This window comes from Bos indicus, chromosome 13 (assembly GCF_029378745.1).
Source record: "Bos indicus isolate NIAB-ARS_2022 breed Sahiwal x Tharparkar chromosome 13, NIAB-ARS_B.indTharparkar_mat_pri_1.0, whole genome shotgun sequence".
Lineage (NCBI taxonomy): Eukaryota > Metazoa > Chordata > Mammalia > Artiodactyla > Bovidae > Bos > Bos indicus.
In genome coordinates, this window is record NC_091772.1 from 12,610,554 (window position 1) to 12,628,216 (window position 17,663).

Genomic DNA, 17,663 nt, shown 5'->3' on the forward strand with positions numbered 1-17,663 from the left:
CCTTTCTGGCTTTGTAAAATGGATTTAGAAGTGTCCTCTTTAGTTTTTTGGAGTAGTTTGAGAAGGATTGGCTGAAGCCTTTTCTAAATGTCTGGTATAATTCACCAGTGAAGCCATCTGGTTCTGGACTTCACTTCACTGGGATAGTTTTGATTTCTGATTCAATCTCCTTATTAGTAATTGGCCTAGTCAGAGTTTCTATTTCTTCCTGAATCAAGCTCCTAGTTTATATGCTTATAAGAATTTTTCTGTTTCTTCTAGGTTGGTCAGTTAGCTGTTGTATATTTGTTCATACTAGCCTCTTACGATTGCTTGCATTTTTATGGTATTATTTTTAGTATTTCCTTTTTCACTTATAATTTTCCTGAGTTGGGTCCTCCTTTTTTCCCTAACTGGTCTAGTTAAAAGTTTGTTGATTTTGTTTGTCTTTTCAAAGAACTAATTCTTGATTTAGTTAATGTTTTCTATTGTTTTCCTGTTATTTCACTTGTTTCTGCTCCAGTCTTACTTCCTTCCTTTTGCTAATTTTTGGCTCAGTTTGTTCTTTTTCTGGTTCCTTAAGGCATAGAGTTAGGTTGTTTATTTGGGATCTTACTTCTTAATACAGGCATTTTGCTGTGAACTTCTATTTTAGAACTGCTTTTGCTGCATCCCATATGTTTTGGTATGTTGTGTTTCCATTTTTAAGATACTTTTACCATGTAATTTCTTCTTTATTCTATTGGTTGTTTAGAAGAATGTTACTTAATTTCCATGTTTTTGTGAAATTTTCAGTTTTTCCCTCATTATTGATTTCTAGATTCATACCATTGTGAGCAGAGGAGACAACTTGATATGATTTCAGTCTTCTTAAATTTGCTAAGACTTGTTTTGTGGCCAAACATGTCATTTATCCTAGAATATGTGTTCTTGAGAAGAATGTTGTCTACTTTGTAGGATAGAATGTTCTATATATGTCTGTTAGATTCATTCGCACTACAGTATTGCTCAAATTCACTGTTTTCTTATTGATTTGCTGTCTGGATAATCTATTCAAAGTTAATAATAAGACGTTAAAAGTCTCCAACTGTTACTGTGTTGCCATATATTTTTCTTTTAGCTTTTTTATAGTATTTGCTTTATTTAAATGCTCTGACGTTGGATGCATAAATATTTACAGTTGGAAAGTTATGACCAACCTAGATAGCATATTCAAATGCAGAGACATTACTTTGCCAACAAAGGTCCGTCTAGTCAAGGCTATGGTTTTTCCTGTGGTCATGTATGGATGTGAGAGTTGGACTGTGAAGAAGGCTGAGTGCCGAAGAACTGATGCTTTTGAACTGTGGTGTTGGAGAAGACTCTTGAGAGTCCCTTGGACTGCAAGGAGATCCAACCAGTCCATTCTGAAGGAGATCAGCCCTCGGATTTCTTTGGAGGGAATGATGCTAAAGCTGAAACTCCAATACTTTGGCCACCTCATGCGAAGAGTTGACTCATTGGAAAAGACTCTGCTGCTGGGAGGGATTGGGGGCAGGAGGAGAAGGGGACGACAGAGGATGAGATGGCTGGATGGTATCACTGACTCAGTGGACTTGAGTCTGAGTGAACTCTGGGAGTTTGTGATGGACAGGGAGGCCTGGCGTGCTGCGATTCATGGGGTTGCAAAGAGTTGGACACGACTGAGTGACTGAACTGAACTGAACTATCTTTTTGATGTATTGACTCCTTTATCATTACATAATGACCTTCTTTGTCTTTTTTTTTTTTTTGCCATTTTCAGGTTAAAGTCTTTTGTCTGATATAACTATAGTTAACCTTGGTTTCGGTGCTTCCCTGATAGCTCAGTTGGTTAAGAATCTGCATGCAATGCAGGAGACCCTGGTTCGATTTCCTGGGTCAGGAAGATCTGCTGAAGAAGGGATAGGCTACCCACTCCAGTATTCCTGGGCTTCCCTTGTGTCTCAGTTGGTAAAGAATCTGCCTGCAGTGTGGGAGACCTGGGTTTGATCCCTGAGTTGGGAAGATCCTGTGGAGAAGGGAAAGGCTGCCCACTCCAGTATTCTGGCCTGGAGAATTCCATGGACTGTATAGTCCATGAGGTCACAAAGAGCTAGACACGACTGAGCAACTTTCACATTCATTTCAGCCTTCGTTTGGGGCTTCCCAGGTTGTTCAGTGGTAAAGAATCTGCCTGCAATGCAGGAGATGAAGGCATATGTGATTTCCATCCCTGGGTCAGGAAGATCCTCTGGAGGAGGGCATGGCAACCCACTCCAGTATTCTTGCCTGGAGAATCCCATGGAAAGAGGAGCCTGGTGGGGAACAGTCCAGAGTCGCAAAGAGTCAGACATGACTGAAGCGACTGAACACACATGTGCCCTTGGTTTGTTTGATTTGCTTATGCTTTACTTGAAATAATCTTTTCCTATCCAATCATGCTCAGTCTCTCTGTGTCATTAAGGCTAAAATGAGTCTCCTGTATCGTTGGATTTTTCTGTTTTTAAGGCATTCTGTATCTTTTCTGTCTTGAAAAGTATCTGCTGAGAATATCTGCTGATAATCTTATCTTATGGGGTTCTCTCTTACGTAACTTCTTTTTTCTTGCTGCTATTAATGATCTTTTGTCTTTGACTTTTGACAATGTAATCATAGCACCCTGTTTGGGATAGTTTGGACTTCTTGTATCTGGATATGTACCTTTCGCCCCAGTTTTGGGAATTTTTTTTTTTTTGCTTTACATATAACTTTTTAAAGAAAATATACTTTTTTGCTTTCAACATACCTTCTGTCTCTTTCTCTTCTGGAATTCCCACAATGTGAATATTGTTTCTTTTCATTGTGTCCCATAGGGTTTCTTCACTCTTTTTCATTCTTTTTTCTCTGACTGGATAATTTCACATGTTCTGTCTTCCAGGTCATTGATTCTTTTTTCTGCATGGTTGAGTCTGCTTTTGAAGCTCTCTATTGAATGCCTCAGACAGTTTTTGTATTTTTCAGCTCTAGTATTTTTGTGTATTTCATCTTTTTAGATGGTTTCTATTTCTGTTGCATTTCTCATTTTGTTAACTTATTTTGTTTAATATTTTCTTAATGTAATTTAGTTGTTTTTATTTCCTTGTATTTCACTAAACTTTTTGAGGGGGATTATTCGACAGTTCATAGGTCTTTATTTCTTTAGGGTCAGTTATTTGAACTTTATTGATTACTTTTGAGAGTGTCATATTTTCCTGATTTTTTATAATCCTTGATTCCTTACATTGATGTCTGTGCAGTTTGAGTAAGGGGTCTTCTCTTCCAGACTTTGCAGGTTTTCTTTGGTAGAGATAGTTTTTACTATTAGCTCATTTTAGGTTTCTGGGCATATGTCCTTGGACAGGTGGCGCCTGATACAAGGTTTAATTTTGGTGCTTTAAGCTGTGAGATGGGATAGTGGTGTGTGCCACTTGTTGGGAGCAGCTGGCTGGAAACACTAGCTTGTTCTCTGTCCAGGTGAGGCTGTAGGATGGGCTTTGTGGTCACCTGGGTTCTCTGGTCAGGCTTGGGTACTATACTCAGCTGTAGGTGGGGCTAAGAATTAGCGTCTCTGCAATTTGAGGACCTGAAGCAGGCAAGAGTGTACACTGAACATTCTGGTCAGATGATGCCACAGGCCTTCCTCTGCGTATAGGAAAAGCCACAGCTTTCTGGGCAAGTGTCACTGTAAGTAGGGCTGTTGGATGGGCTGTGCAGCTTCTGTGTGCTCTGGTAAGACTCTCCTGTCTAGCAGGTTGATGGCTGTATTCAGTGATAAGTGGGGCTATGAATTAGTTTCTTTGCCTGGGCACAGAAGCAGCAGCTCCAGCACCACTCAGGCTGTTTGGGGTCTCGGCTCAAGCTTACCCCTGTCTGGCTGAACAGGGCCTCTGGCTTTGCTTTAGGGGTGTTCACCTCTGCCTACCTGCCTCTTGGCTTGAGTGTTGCTGGGTTATACAGCAAGTTCCAGGTGTTCTCACAGCTCTTTCTGTCAGGTGGGGCTGGGGTTATGCTCTGCAATATATGGGCTATGACTCAGCTCTCTGGCCTGGGTGGAACTGAGTGGGCCCACTTTAGGCAACTCCCAAATTTTCCAGAACAGAGTTTCTGGTGTGGGGTTTGTGGGGTGAGGGCCATGCCCTGAGCAGGCAGGGCAGACTCAGCTCTCCTGCTTGGGTGAGAGCAGCCCAGGCTATTTGAGGCCCTGGGTCAGGCAGACCAGCACCTGGCCGAATTCTCTGGTCACTCTACCCCACCCAGCCAGGAAGACATTGCGTCTGAATAGCACCAAGCTCAGTGAAGGACTAGTCTGTGGATCTTCAGTCTATAATAACCCTGCTTGGGTACTGTGGTGACACAGTCCGTTCAGACATGTTGTGGGGAGAGAGGGTTGTGTTTGGATATCTACTCTTGCTGCTTTGAAGAGGTTCTCCTTACTTGGCAGATATGCCAATCAAGGCAGACTCCTGGAAGCAGGGCCATGGACTACTTCTCTTTGCACTACCCACCCTGGCCTGAGTGCCTCACATGGGGTAGCTGCTTAATACCTGTCTTTTGAACAAGTGACTGTTGAGTGGATTGTGTTCTATCTTTGTGGTAGCTGTTGACAAGCTGGGACACATCACGTAGATTCAGGTGCATTTCCCGGATGTCTGGAGCCACACAGCATCGGGGCAGCAGCACGGACTGCCTGCCTTCAGGGCTGTTCTGATGAGTCAGTCATGGTGCTGCTTGTGGGCTGCGTGGCCCTTCCAGCTCCGGGCCTAACCTGGCAGGTTGAACAGTGGCTGCAGCTGAGAGGGTGGAAGGGTGCTGACCGCTTCTCAAGAGTGCCTTGGCAGTCAGTGCCTTTACTCATAGCTTTCTATTGAATTGTACTCGGTTCAGTGGTCTGATCTCTTCAATATTAAACATCTAGGGATAGTCCCTAGATTAAAAAGTGTTCCCGAAAGCGTTCAGAATTTAGCTTAGGAAAAGTTGACAGTACTGCTCAGGGAGTTTGACCTAATTTCAGGAATGTCCTTCCAGTCAGGACCGAGTAGTGATGAGCTCTGTGGCGGCAAGGCAGAACCTGTGTGTTTGGGATGCACAAGCAGATGAGTGTTCCTCGTCCCCATCTGTGCCCCAGGCCTCACACAGTGGCTCCTGACTTCGACCACCAGTTTCCACCATCCTCATCCCAGACTGTAATCAGATTTCTCTCCACAAATATCTCCTGAGTTGTCCGCTTAATAAGGAATGCTTCTCCCAGCCCTAGCAAGACTGCCTGCTGCATTCATCCGTCCACCCGGTGGTTCTGAACACTGACTGCATGGCAGGCACTGTGTTGCGGCACTGGGGATACAGAGATGAATGAGACAGTCACTGCCGTCACAGCTCGCAGTCGAGCAACATGTAAACGCACACAGCAAATAGTGAACGTCATGATGTGTCAGACAGTGAACTATGGGAACACAGAAGCAGTAGAGAGATGAGGGAGGGAGAGGAAGGAGACACTGATTCCGAACAATAAATACATGGCACAGAGCCTAAGTAACACTGACCCTCTCTTAGGACTACCCCCATCTAAAGCAGTGAGTTTTAATCTTTGTGCTTTTAGTAACAAAACTGTGTTTCTAAATAAAATTCTACTTGGATCACCAGTAATCAAAACAAACAGAAGCAGTTAAGCTGGGCGTGGGGTGAAGTGGTTTAGAGAGCTCTGTGCTGGGCCTCATCCAGGCTTCTGAGCCCTGGCCCTGCTCTTCCTGAGGTGCTGAGAGACATACTGGCTTTGGTGCCGCAACTGAGAACACAAGTGCTTTGGAAGGCTTGTTGCAGGCATATCTCCAGGTGATTTCTGTCATTCCCACCTAGGACCTAAACTGGAAAGCTAGGCTTTTCTTTTGGGTAAGAGGTACGCGAGTATAATACTTAGAGGTAGGAAGGGGTGGACTCCAGCGGAGTGTCTCCTTTCTGAGAATGGAGTTCTTACCTGGGGCTTAGGGCAGCCTGCGGGAGGGCCTGCCTCTCCTGGTTTCTTGCAATGGGCCTTGTTAGTGCACAGCCACTGTTCACTGGTCGGCCTTGCTGAGTACTTAGAACATGATGGACCCTTAGCACAAGTGGTTTGTAAACACTGGCTTAGTTAATCCTTCTCACAGCCCTCTGCACTTGGTATTATTCTTGCATCAGTTTTGCCAGTGAGGAAATGAAGACACGGAGAGGCTACATGGGTGATGGGTGCTGGTGCTGGCATCCCCACGGAGGCACGTGGCTCCAGAGGGCATCTAGGCACGTTCTCCACCTTGCACACCAGCCTCGAGACTGAGGGGCCACCGCACATCTCAGAGCTGGGGATTTTTATTTGGGGCTTTAACTATAGTTGATCAGTTGCAGATCACAGACCATGTCTTATGTGTATGTATGTAATGTACATATAGTTTTTATTTGTAAAAACATCCTTCAGATGTGGGCAGGCAGAAGTTGGTGCCAGGTGGCTTTGCTGCCAGTAGAGAAAGTTTCAGAGAAATGGTGCCTTCCCCTAAAGCAGCTCCCACCTGACAGACCCTCGTGCCGTTGCTCTGAGCTGGTCCCCAGCACGCAGCTTTTGGCCGGTGAGTTCTGGAGCAGGGATGATGGAATTGGGGCTGCGGGCTCAAGAGGGGCATATTGGCATTCATCCTTTCTTCCCTGAGGCTCAGAGTCCATCTTCCCCATTATTGCCTTGGATGTGTCCTTTTTCACAAAGAGGATGCTTTCTAGCTATGAGACTGATGGTGAAGGCCACCCATTCTTCAACACCCAAGCCCAGTTCATGTAGACCAATGGTTTTCAAAATATTAACCTTTTAAAAACAGAATCTCTGCCTCAACCTTAAACTGCATGAGCTCCAGCAAGTGCATCAACTTTGGCCCTGGGACTTTGGTACCCTTGACTGTTTCTCTGATCTCTCACTTTCACTGGAAATTTTGGTTTTGGTCACAAATATTAATTGGAGGTTTAGGGTGGGAGGAGGCAGAGACTGGAAGAAGAATTTTGGATTATCTGGGGATTTTCATTGACTGTGCTATCTCTGTCCCTCATTATCGGGGCTGAATAAGGTTTGTTTTATAAAGGATTAGCATGCCTGTGCCATTTTGCAAGTAGAAGTTTAGGACTTTTTCTTCGAATCAAACACTAAGCAAGAAAAACAAATCTAACACAAAACCTCAAAGCAAAAAAGAAAATCCAATAGAAAATGCCATTCTGTTCAGACTTATGGCCCATAGGAAAAATATCAAAAATATTCCTTCAAAGGGCTGAGCAGCAGGCCTCCCATTTAAGCTTTGCAACTGTTATAGGATGTCTCTCTCACATGTCACTTTGAAATTTTACCCTTCTCATCCTGAGTGATCAAACCCCTTCTCTTGCTTTCTTTCATTTTGCAGTCCTGAATAGACCCGCCATTGCTCTCCAGCAGGGTATGGTTTTAGTGTCATCTCATTTTGGAAAAGCATTGATGCCAACCAGCAGTATTCTTGGATCTGCCTTTCTTTCTCGTCCCCTTTCTTCTGAGCCTAAAGAGATCACATTCAGAAAGGCAGTGGGGTTTTCTAGGTCAGGGCAGATTCTGGATGCTTTCCAGGGGTCTCTTGGTGGTGAAGGGATTGCTTTCTTCTGCTGCCTCAGATTTGCCATGGCCACCAGTAAGGGAATGGTTTTCCAGATGTCTCTCACTAAAATACACTTGGAAGAACTCCCCCCACCCCACTCCATTTTGTTTCCAAAGTCAGTTTATTAAATATTAAGTCATAAAGCCAGTGATTATAATTTTAATGAAAAATATCCTGTATCACGCAAGACAGAAAAGAACAAAAATACCCCTTAGCAACACTGCTTTGAAAAATAGTTAACATTAACTTTACACACAACAGAATCCTTTCTTAAGCTTTATTTAAGAAATCGAGTACTATATAGTTCAATATATATAAGACACATCCAGTATTGTGTTCCTGATAGCAAGTGCATAGATTTTGTTAAGATATCATTTTCACTCGATATAAACGTTTCATGGTCACATGAAGATAATATTCCCAGTGATTTTGCCCAAGCATGAGAGGAGAAAACAGAACACAGCAGAAATAGTGAACTACAACAGAGATGAAAAACAAAACAGCGAGTTAGCAGAACAGTCGATTCCTGATAAGTGAATAAGCTGATTGTTTGGTCACAATGTTTTATTCACTTATCAGGAACGATTCACAGTACATTAATGTTCACTGTGTTTCCTAGCCCGCCAGCCCAGAGTGCCCGCCCGAGACTGCTCAGAACTGCTGTGGGCTGTGCAGACGTGTGACTTCTGTCAGCAAAGTCAGCGTTGACAGGTCTGTCGTGTCCCAGTGTGGTCCGTGCGTGGCAGGCAAAGACGCCTTGCTGACACTGCAGTGTTTTACAGAATCAAGAGGGCAAGTGTGAATTTAAGCAGGGACCGGCTTTACATCATACGTGCTTAAGGGAGCTAGGACTTGTGTCCCCTTCTTTGGAGAATTATTGTTTTCGTTGTTTTTCCAAAACAACAAACAATTCTGGTTTGTCTTTCCCTTCTTTTACTTAGCAGGAGTATTTTGCCTTGTGCCAAATGGTGGATGTAGATACTTGTATGACTTAAATATTGAAAAAGTAAACACTCACATCTTGGAAAGAGTTGATCACCCTCTTTACACCCTTCTCCCCTCCCTCACACCCTCCACCCACGCAAAAGTATTTACGAGAAAGAAAGGGAAATCACACCGTTAGCGCTCTTTTCCCCACTACTGTAAGCAGTGGGTTTTCAGAGGCAAACTGATGAAGGCTCTGATGAGGTTTAAGCAGAAGTATTGGCAGGAAGTCAGCTCCCATCTGCGCGGGTCTGGAGCTAGTGGAGGCTACTTCGCTGAGGTGTTTGGCCTATGTGGGAAACTGCCTCCGCCTCAACCCAGCCCCTCTGTGCTGTGCCGCCAACTAGAAAAGAGAGGCTAGGGCTCAGAGGGGCTGCTGAAACCGGAGGGCGAGGGGCCTGAGCACCTGCAGGGAGGACCTCGTTGGCAGCCAGGGGATGGCTGCCGGTGCCGGGTGGCCTGAGTCAGACAGAGTCTGTGCGTCTGAAGAGTTGGAGGGAGAGATCAGACAGGGAGCAGACGTCAGTGGAATCTTGTAAGAGCACTTGGAGAGCAATCAGATTCCTGAGCAGAAGAGATGGGCAGAAAGGGAGGAGGGTCTGTGGCTTCAGCTTTCAAGGGTGTACAAGGAATGGTTTTTTCTCTAGTTTTCTACCTGGGGTTGGGCGATGGTGAGGGACAAGGCTTTCTTACAAAAAGTATACACTTTCAGGGGGGCGTGTGTGGATGTATCTGGCAGTCTTGGTTTTCATGTGGAAATGGATGATGTATTATGAAGACTTGGGCATGAGAAGCTTTACCTTTCCCCCTCCCACCCAATCGGACTGAGTAGAGCTTCCATTTGAGCCTTTGCAAGTATTTTCTCTTCCATTAGTTTTAATAATTAAAGCTGCTCCTGGATTCAGCTAGCTCTTGAAAATAATTTACTTTTCTACACATAGCTATTGATTGATGGCAACGCATGGATTTCAGTTTAATATCTTTCATATCTATTCACCAAGTAAGTAAAGTTTAGTTTCTTCCCTTAAGGAGCTCACCTTTAAAAAAAAAAAAAGTGACTTGTTTCTGAGAAGAGTTTGATGGTAATGATAGGCCTTTGGACTCATAGAAGAAACCCCAGCGCTGCTGCCTCTCTTCTCACGTTTCCTAAGGTTATGCAGCGAAGTGGCAGCCATTGTTATTGAGTGTTAAGAACTGCGTACACATATCAAGAGAAGAAGAGAGGAGCAGAGAGCAGAGGAGAAGAGAGAAAGTGCAATGTACCAGTGTGGTCAAAAGACCGGACAAGGTCTTGGCAAATCTGACTCTGCAGGCAGTTATGTAGGTGGACCACAGACGTAAGTCTTGGAAGCAGTGGTTAAAATAGGCTGTTGTACATAAATCCGAGGTGGCTGGTGTGTAGTTCCCCTTCCCCAAATCAGATATTCACTTAGGTGGAATCGACTGTATCTTTTTACACAACATATAGAAAAAAACAGATACGTGAAACAGTGAGGCGTGTAGATGTATCACCAACATACAATGACTACCAACAATACAACACTCAGAGAGAGAAACAAGTATTAGGAAAATGGTTTAATATTGGAGACAGAAGCAAAAAACTGCATCACACAATAACATACGTTACAAAAATAAGTTTGACTGTTTCAACTACACGGTTATGTTCACAATGAGGACAGAAGAATCAGAAAAAACTTTGATCTAAACAGCAAAAAAGCAAACCCCTAAAGTTTTAACTAATACATTTATCCACTTAAAGTGACTGAGTACTTCTAAATCTAATTACCTTATTGTGTAACTGCACAATACAGAATAAAAAGTGAAACTTACCGCTGTATTTTAAGACAAAATTCTAATGCTAGATATAAGCAAAGGGAAAAAAGAAATCAAGCCAAAGTTTTTAATTCTCAAAAGAAAAGCAACTTTCTTTCTATCAACCAGAAATCAAACTTGAAATCAGTCTTTGTCAGGGGGCCCACTAGAGTAAGCCACAAAAATTTCCATTTTTTTTTAATCTCCAGTATAAAAAGTTCCACTGGTACAAAATGCAGAAGTACAATCAGTTGTAGAAATAGGAAAGCCTGCGTTTTTTTTTGGCTCAAATTCCATCAAACAAAATCCAAATGCATCAATAAAACAAACAATACTCAAATGGTCTTACAGTTTTCCACTAGGTTGCATTAACTTTGGCTTTTCTCAGACAATATTTAAAAACTATTTTGAAATTCTAAACAAAATGATATTATTAATCTACAAACAACAATTCTCACAGCACAAAAAAACACATTTTTTTGTATGACATTATTCAAAAAGGTAATGAAACTACAGGTTTTTTTAAAATTTTATTTCTTATTAATTAGCACTTAAGATAATTAAAAACAAACAGTAAAATGAATCCAGAGTAGCACAAGCCAAAGAACTAGAACCCCTATGGTGAAAGAAAGATGAACTTGTTACGCCTTTGAGGACTGCCATTTGATCGCAATTCTCTAATTCAGTTTAAAAATGACTATTCTCCACACTTGATTTTAAAAAAAAGCAGTTTCCCTGTGTGTTTTCTTCTGGCACAGGCCCTTCGCACCCTTGCAGCTTTTTCCTTTTGATATTAACAGAGAAAGTGAAGAAAAGGACAGCTTGTCTTTGAGGAGGGTTATCTTTTGAGCAATGAAACATGCCCCCCCCCAGAAAAGAAAAAGGACCTTCCCCCTAACGGTACTGTCTTGGTTGCCTGCAGAATAAACAGTTAGCTCTAAGCGCCCGCCCTGAGCCTCTTGTTGAGTGCACTCAGCTCCTCTGGGGGAGGTGGGGGAGCAGAGGGGAGGAGGAGGGCACTGGAGCACTTCTGGCTTCAGTGAAGTGGGGGAAGATAGTTTAAGGTTTATGTATAATTGATGAGATTCTGAATGAAACAGTCTAGGAAATTCAGATGGTGTTGTCTTGTGTTCTTACATGTGTATCTGTGTTACCACCGTATCGTATATACGAGAGAGACGTGTGTGATAACCTTTATTATTCAGCTGCAGGAAGTACAAAATAGCCCTCGAAGGATGAAGGAAGGCCCCAGCAGTAGTAAACACGTGTGAGGATAATACAGGTCGTTTCATTTTAAGTGCATGTGCTGTAAGAAGGAAACTTTTTTTTTTTGCATCAATAGAGGCTAGTCCTTTCCCTCCCAGGGCTATCACATCCACACACACAATAAACCAAACAGGGTGGTCAGTGGGAAATGGAGGAAGTGGAGCCAGCAGTTTCTGAACTTTACAAAACAAGCTTCCAAAAAAGGTAGGAGTTTTGAGTGGGTTGCAGGGATAACTTGGGGTTTGTCAGGACAGCAAGAGACCTGTTCACATGAAGTCAAAGAAATATGGCACTTTAGAAAATGGCAGCAGGAACTGGTGCTGGGTATTTGGTCAGTAACTGATGAAGAACTGAGTTTGCCTTGAATGGTCAGTCCCCTGTAGATGCATTCAGCTCAGAGGAAACAAAAAGGCAGGGACAGGATGGTCAGCGTCTAACTCCAGACACGTTGCTCATTCAGAGGTATCCACTGGGGTCGGACAATCCCCAGCACAATGGCTGATAAGAAACATTACCTTGGGAATAAGAAACGAAAGCAGAATCCCTCCAAAGACTACCCCATCATCACAGAATGGTTTACCTGGACAGGTGCATGATGTTACTGTAAACTGGAACATACTGCTCACCTGACCTCAAAAGCAGACTGAATTTAAGGTTTATTTAGGTGCTTGACTCTATCTACCGTTCCCGTTTATCTCGAAAACTCTCTTCCTTTCTTTTGGATCTCAACCAAAGGATAAAAAAGTAGGAAAGACAGAAACAACTGAAAGATATATGCAGAAAAAGAAATCCAAATTAGAAACACCCCAAAACAAACAGAAATTATGACAGTATAAAAAGTTATCAACATTCCAGATAGCTCTGGGTAGAAAGGGTTAAAAGTTCAAAACTTTCTCACCTTAGAGGTTTCCATATATCATGAAGAAAATACATTGTGAGGTTGCCGTCACAGCATTGATGTGCAGAGTGGTTAAAAAAGTGAGACATGGGCACTTATACAATGTCTTACAAAAAACATCATAGAGAAATAACAAACAATAACAATTTCAGGCAACAAGACCACAGGATAGCAAGTTAACAAACTTTTTAACCTTTTTTTTTGTTGTTTTTTGTTTTTTAAATATTAGGGATTTATACAAAACACATAATAAAATACCCATGTTATCAAATTACTTCTCACAAGAAACACACTGAAGCTCTAGGAAGGAAGTACCTTTGGAATTTGGCACTATATATTTTCACTTTTTTTCTTTAAAAGAAAAAAAAAATCACATTTTGCTGAACACAAACACATCTAAATAGTCCACAATTTAAAAAAAAAATGACATCAATGCTTTACAAGCCAACACAAAACTTATTCTGGAATAGGATTTTTTTTTCCCCTCACATGAAATTTTTTTTTAAGCAAACAACTTTTTTTTTGAAATTCTTTTTTGTTTTAAGTAAACCAATTCTAAACTTGTCTTATCAACAAAGAACATTAAGACCATAAGACTCATGATGAAACCACAACTTAATTCACAGAAGCACCAACGTAACACAGTTTACAGTAACCTTTCTCCTGTACATTGAAACAGTATAAAATATAGGTAATTTCATGTGCATTAAACCATGGATTGTCTAACTGTGAGTCAGTTCAGCAAAAGGTGACACAAATAGGTAGCATTTGCCCCAAAACAGGGTAAATATTTTTCTTATACTAATCTACAAAAGTGGTTCTATATATATATCTTAATGAGAAAGTGAGCCACCTAAAATGGCCTTATCAAAAAACTTTACACTGCCTGAAAAATGTAAAAACTATTACAGACCTCTAGAGACTTAAAATCAGACAGTTTTTTTCTCAAACTGTTTTTGGAAGTAGTCTGTTAGAAACCAACATTCTGTGTCCCTGGACACATATTGCTATTGTTACCAGTGACCGGGAAGAATGCCAATCCCTGTATAATACTTTCAAGTCTGTTTTATGAAAAGAAAGAAAAAATAAGAAAGAAACATTTTTGCCACAGGTTTTTTCCTATAATTAATTTGTCTAATAATAAATTTCAGTCTTGCATGAATGCAGCAATGTTTTTCACATTGACTTCCCAGAATTCATAGCTAGATGAGGTCACATGCAAATTTCAAAGGTCAAACTAGATCAAAGGTCAGTAGGAGAACCAAATATGATGTGAGGTCAGAAAGACATCAGAAACAATGACGGGACGATGAAACTTTTTTGAGACGCCACAGGGACATGCTAGGCAAACGGTGAACTAACGGGCATGAAGATGTCTAGGGAGAAAACAGGGAGAGTAAAAAGTTACACAGAATCTACGCAGCAGCAACAAAATCACTCTTCAGGGTGCAGGAGAGAAACTAATGCAAATCTTAGGTCATTAAGGAGTCTACCAGCCATCCACGTAATTTGCATTTCTTACACTCTTTATCCACAACACAATGGAACCCAAGAGAATCCATCCGGAGAGGGAAAAGGGATGGATTCTGGGTATTTTGGGGTGAGGGACTGGCAAGGGATGGGGAGAAGAGGGTCCAGTTTCAACGAATGTAACAGACGGGAAAGTCAGACGACCAAACTGTAAACTAGATAATGGAGGTTACGAACAAAATCATCAGACAGATACAAACACCGAGAGGATAAAGCATGAACTTTAGGCCCAGGGTTCAACGGTGAAAAAAAGCCCGTTCCTAGAATGATTCCTCTAGAGACTACTTCAGAAGAATCTAGCTAGCACAGAGAACTGCTCTTCAGGTACCCAATAAGTTAACAGTAGGCAATAAATAGCTTCCATTATTTCTGAGGCAGTAAAAATTTTGTACAAAAATAGAAATGCTTTTTTTACAAATAAAATTTACAGGCCTGTGGCTTTCTTTTTTATTTATGTATTTATGTATTATTTATTTATTATTAAATTTATCTTTCAAGAAACATCAAGTATTTTCACTCATTTTTAATTTTTAAACCCTGTAGCTTTAAGAAACAGATCTCTAAATCTTTTTTTACATTAATCCTTTCTAAAAACTAAAATAAAACAATAACAAAATAGACAACCAGTGTAATAATCTGACCAATAAACGTCATGTTTCTTTGAACCCTAAAATAAAATCCTACTTATTAAACCAAATGTAGTGGAAAGACATTTTGTGTTGTTAATTTTAAGTGCTTCTCTTGGCTTTTCTCTGGCGCTATGCCACCACCTTACCCTCTATAAACAGCTGGCGCCCCCCTGTGGGGTGGGCGCGGGCAGGAGGGGCGAATTCTCCAGGCAGTGCTCTGGGGCACAGGGGTCTCAGAGTTAGAATTGCACGTTAGCCTTTGTTTGCCTTGTAAATTCTCAAGATGTCATTTATTGTATACGTGTTTTTCTTAAAAAAAAAAAAAAAAAAAAAGCCAAAAACCCCCAAAACAAAACAAAAAAGGTTAAAGGAGATTCAAATTGCAAAACAAAGGAGAATACAGTGGCAGGAGTGGAGGAGGATTTACTTGATAGAAACAAGGTAGCCGAGTTTAGTTTAGTTACGGCGAGCTGGGTGGGGGGCGGGAGGGGAAATGGAGGCCTTATTGTAAAAATAACCGTCTCTCTTGGTAAAAGTTGGCAATGTGGTCCTCCTCTGCCTTTCCTGTTGAGCCCAGGCTGGCTCGTGGGACTTACCCTAAGAAAGCTAAAATAAGAGCAGGGAGCCTCTGGGGGAGGATCAGTAAGGTTTGCTGTCGTTTTTGGAGCGCTTCAGCTGGACCTTCAAGCGTTTCATGCCAATCTGAAAGCCGTTCATAGCCTGGATAGCAGCTTGCGCAGACACGGGATTGTCGTAGCTAACAAAACCTGGAAGACACGAGGGGAAGAAGGGCGGGAATCAGGATGGAGAGGCAGGGGAGCAGTGCAGGGTGGCTGGAGAATGTTTCTGCAGGTGGGAGTGACGGGGCCCAACCTCGGGGCTCGGGTCAGCTCTACTCAGTTCGCGGTCGTGGTTTAGGGGCAGCACTGGAAACATCCACTGTGAAGCAGTGGAGGTGACTGGCTATCATGAGAACAACCCCCCTCCGCAGAAAGCTAAAACTCACACAGCACTGTCGTGAGTCAGGTTAGTCTGTTGACTAATTCCAGTCAAATCTGTTTGTGCCTTAGAATCCTCCTCCAAGAGTCTCCAGTATATCAGTGCATGCAGGGCCCTCAAAGGGCTCCAGGCCCCAGCCAGGTGAGGTTTAGAGGCACGATAATTAAGGGAAGGCAACTGATGTGCTGCCAAAGACCTGGACTGTTTTCATTCCAGTTCTCCCTGGATACAGGATGGGGTCAGCGAATTAACTCTAGAATAATTTGTACTTGATTTCTACCAATTGGAGCTATTACTGAGAGGAACCTAGGGGCCCAGGGGAAATGTTGGGCCATTCTCTCTATCTCAAGTTCCATTTTCAAAGCTCCACTGAATTCACTAGAATGGAAATTGCTACCTTGTATATCCCCAAGTGTTTCTTGGAGAATAAATAGTCTAAACAGCTCAGGGCTTAACAGCCATCCTAACACATACTTCCCACAATTTTTCTCTGTACCAACACTGAGATGCCTCTGACAACCATCCAAGCTCTGCCAAGACCTAGACACAGAATTCTGACCACATGGTTTGTTTTAGCACTGGGGGTAGGGGTTACTCGCCAAGGCTTCTTCAGTTAATGCTAGTGCAGAAGTGTTGCCCCAACAACTTTTGTTGTTGGAAGAAGTTATACTGATTGGATTTCAACTCTGACCATCCACTGTTCAGAAGGTTTTATACCAAGTTTCTCTATCTACTAAGGAGAACATTCCTTTACGAGTTAGAGGAAGAAAGGGACATAAATATACCCTTAGCAGGTAATAAGAGGCGTATAGTATATAAGGCAGAATAGCTTCTCATAGGCTGGTTGTATGCAAAAAGATGGGTTTAAGTTTTTATTAAATTTAAATTCCCAATAAATGTGATCTTGGATCTAAGACTTTGCTGATACTCTTCTTCTACATCTTAATCCAGAGGTAGGAAGATGATTACAAGAATGGAAATGCATCAAGGGTGAAATGGATAATGAAACCTGGCCAAAGCTTAGGATAAAGAATGGGGTATGGCTTATGACTGGCAAACCTGGGACCCCAAGAAGCAGTCTCACTGAGACACCTACATGTGGGATGCTGTACAACTGAAAACACAGTGCCCAATGCTAAGTACAGTCGTCTGCTACGTGTTATTATACACACGGTGGTTAAGTAATTTGTAGGCTGACTCTTTTCAAGACAGTAAATGTTTTCTCAAAATCAAACTGCAAAGTACAACCCTTTCCAATCACCAAATAAGCTCAGACACTGTTTAGTGATGAGGACCTTAAATGTCTGGCTGGAAGCCTGGGGCAGGGAAGCTTCCGGTGGTGAGCTCTTACAAAACACACGTGCACACCCTCTGTAACGACTTACTTTCCATTTCATTCTCATGAACCATTACAAGGGCGTTTATATACTTGTAATGGGTTCAGGCTAACAGCCTTTCCACTTGGATAGAAACAGTGACTTTAAATGGCTGACACACTGATTCCCCTAACAACAGAGGCTTCAGACCTTCCTGGTGACGGCACAGAAATTAGAAGGATGTTATGATAATGGAATTTTAGAAGCCAAAGCACTCTCTTTAGACGGGTTGCCCCATTACCCATCAGCCAAATACCAAGTCTGAGGTTCTGCCTCTTTGAGAACCACCCCACCTGTTTTTCTTTATACCACGCACTTCATTTTCCACTGGCCCGTATCTGTTCTACTTGATCTTGTTTTGTGCTGCTGTTAGTACCTACGGCGGATGTGAGTCATTAGATTGGACGAGTGAATAAATCAACTGTTACACCTCAGACTGGGCCAGGACTTGCCACAGGAGGCACATATACCCTAGACATTTGAGCCTCTAAACTACTGTGGGAGACACAAGGGTTCACAACATAAAACGAGAACTAAATTG

General features: G+C 42.2%; 2 protein-coding genes across 11 annotated transcripts in view; one reads left to right on the top strand and one right to left on the bottom strand.

Annotated features, from left to right (window-relative positions):
* LOC139186442 (uncharacterized) overlaps positions 1-17,663 on the top strand; it is a 67,213-nt gene that overhangs the window by 26,287 nt on the left and 23,263 nt on the right. The window lies entirely within an intron of this gene.
* CELF2 (CUGBP Elav-like family member 2) overlaps positions 7,892-17,663 on the bottom strand; it is a 671,895-nt gene continuing 662,123 nt past the window's right edge. For 9 of the 10 annotated variants that reach the window (XM_070800750.1, XM_070800744.1, XM_070800748.1 and 6 more), the window contains one exon: positions 7,892-15,514. In XM_070800750.1, coding sequence (XP_070656851.1) covers positions 15,387-15,514 — 128 coding nt within the window. In that variant the 3' untranslated portion in view covers positions 7,892-15,386. The remainder of the gene's footprint in view (positions 15,515-17,663) is intronic. The other variant, XM_070800742.1, reaches the window with a different exon arrangement.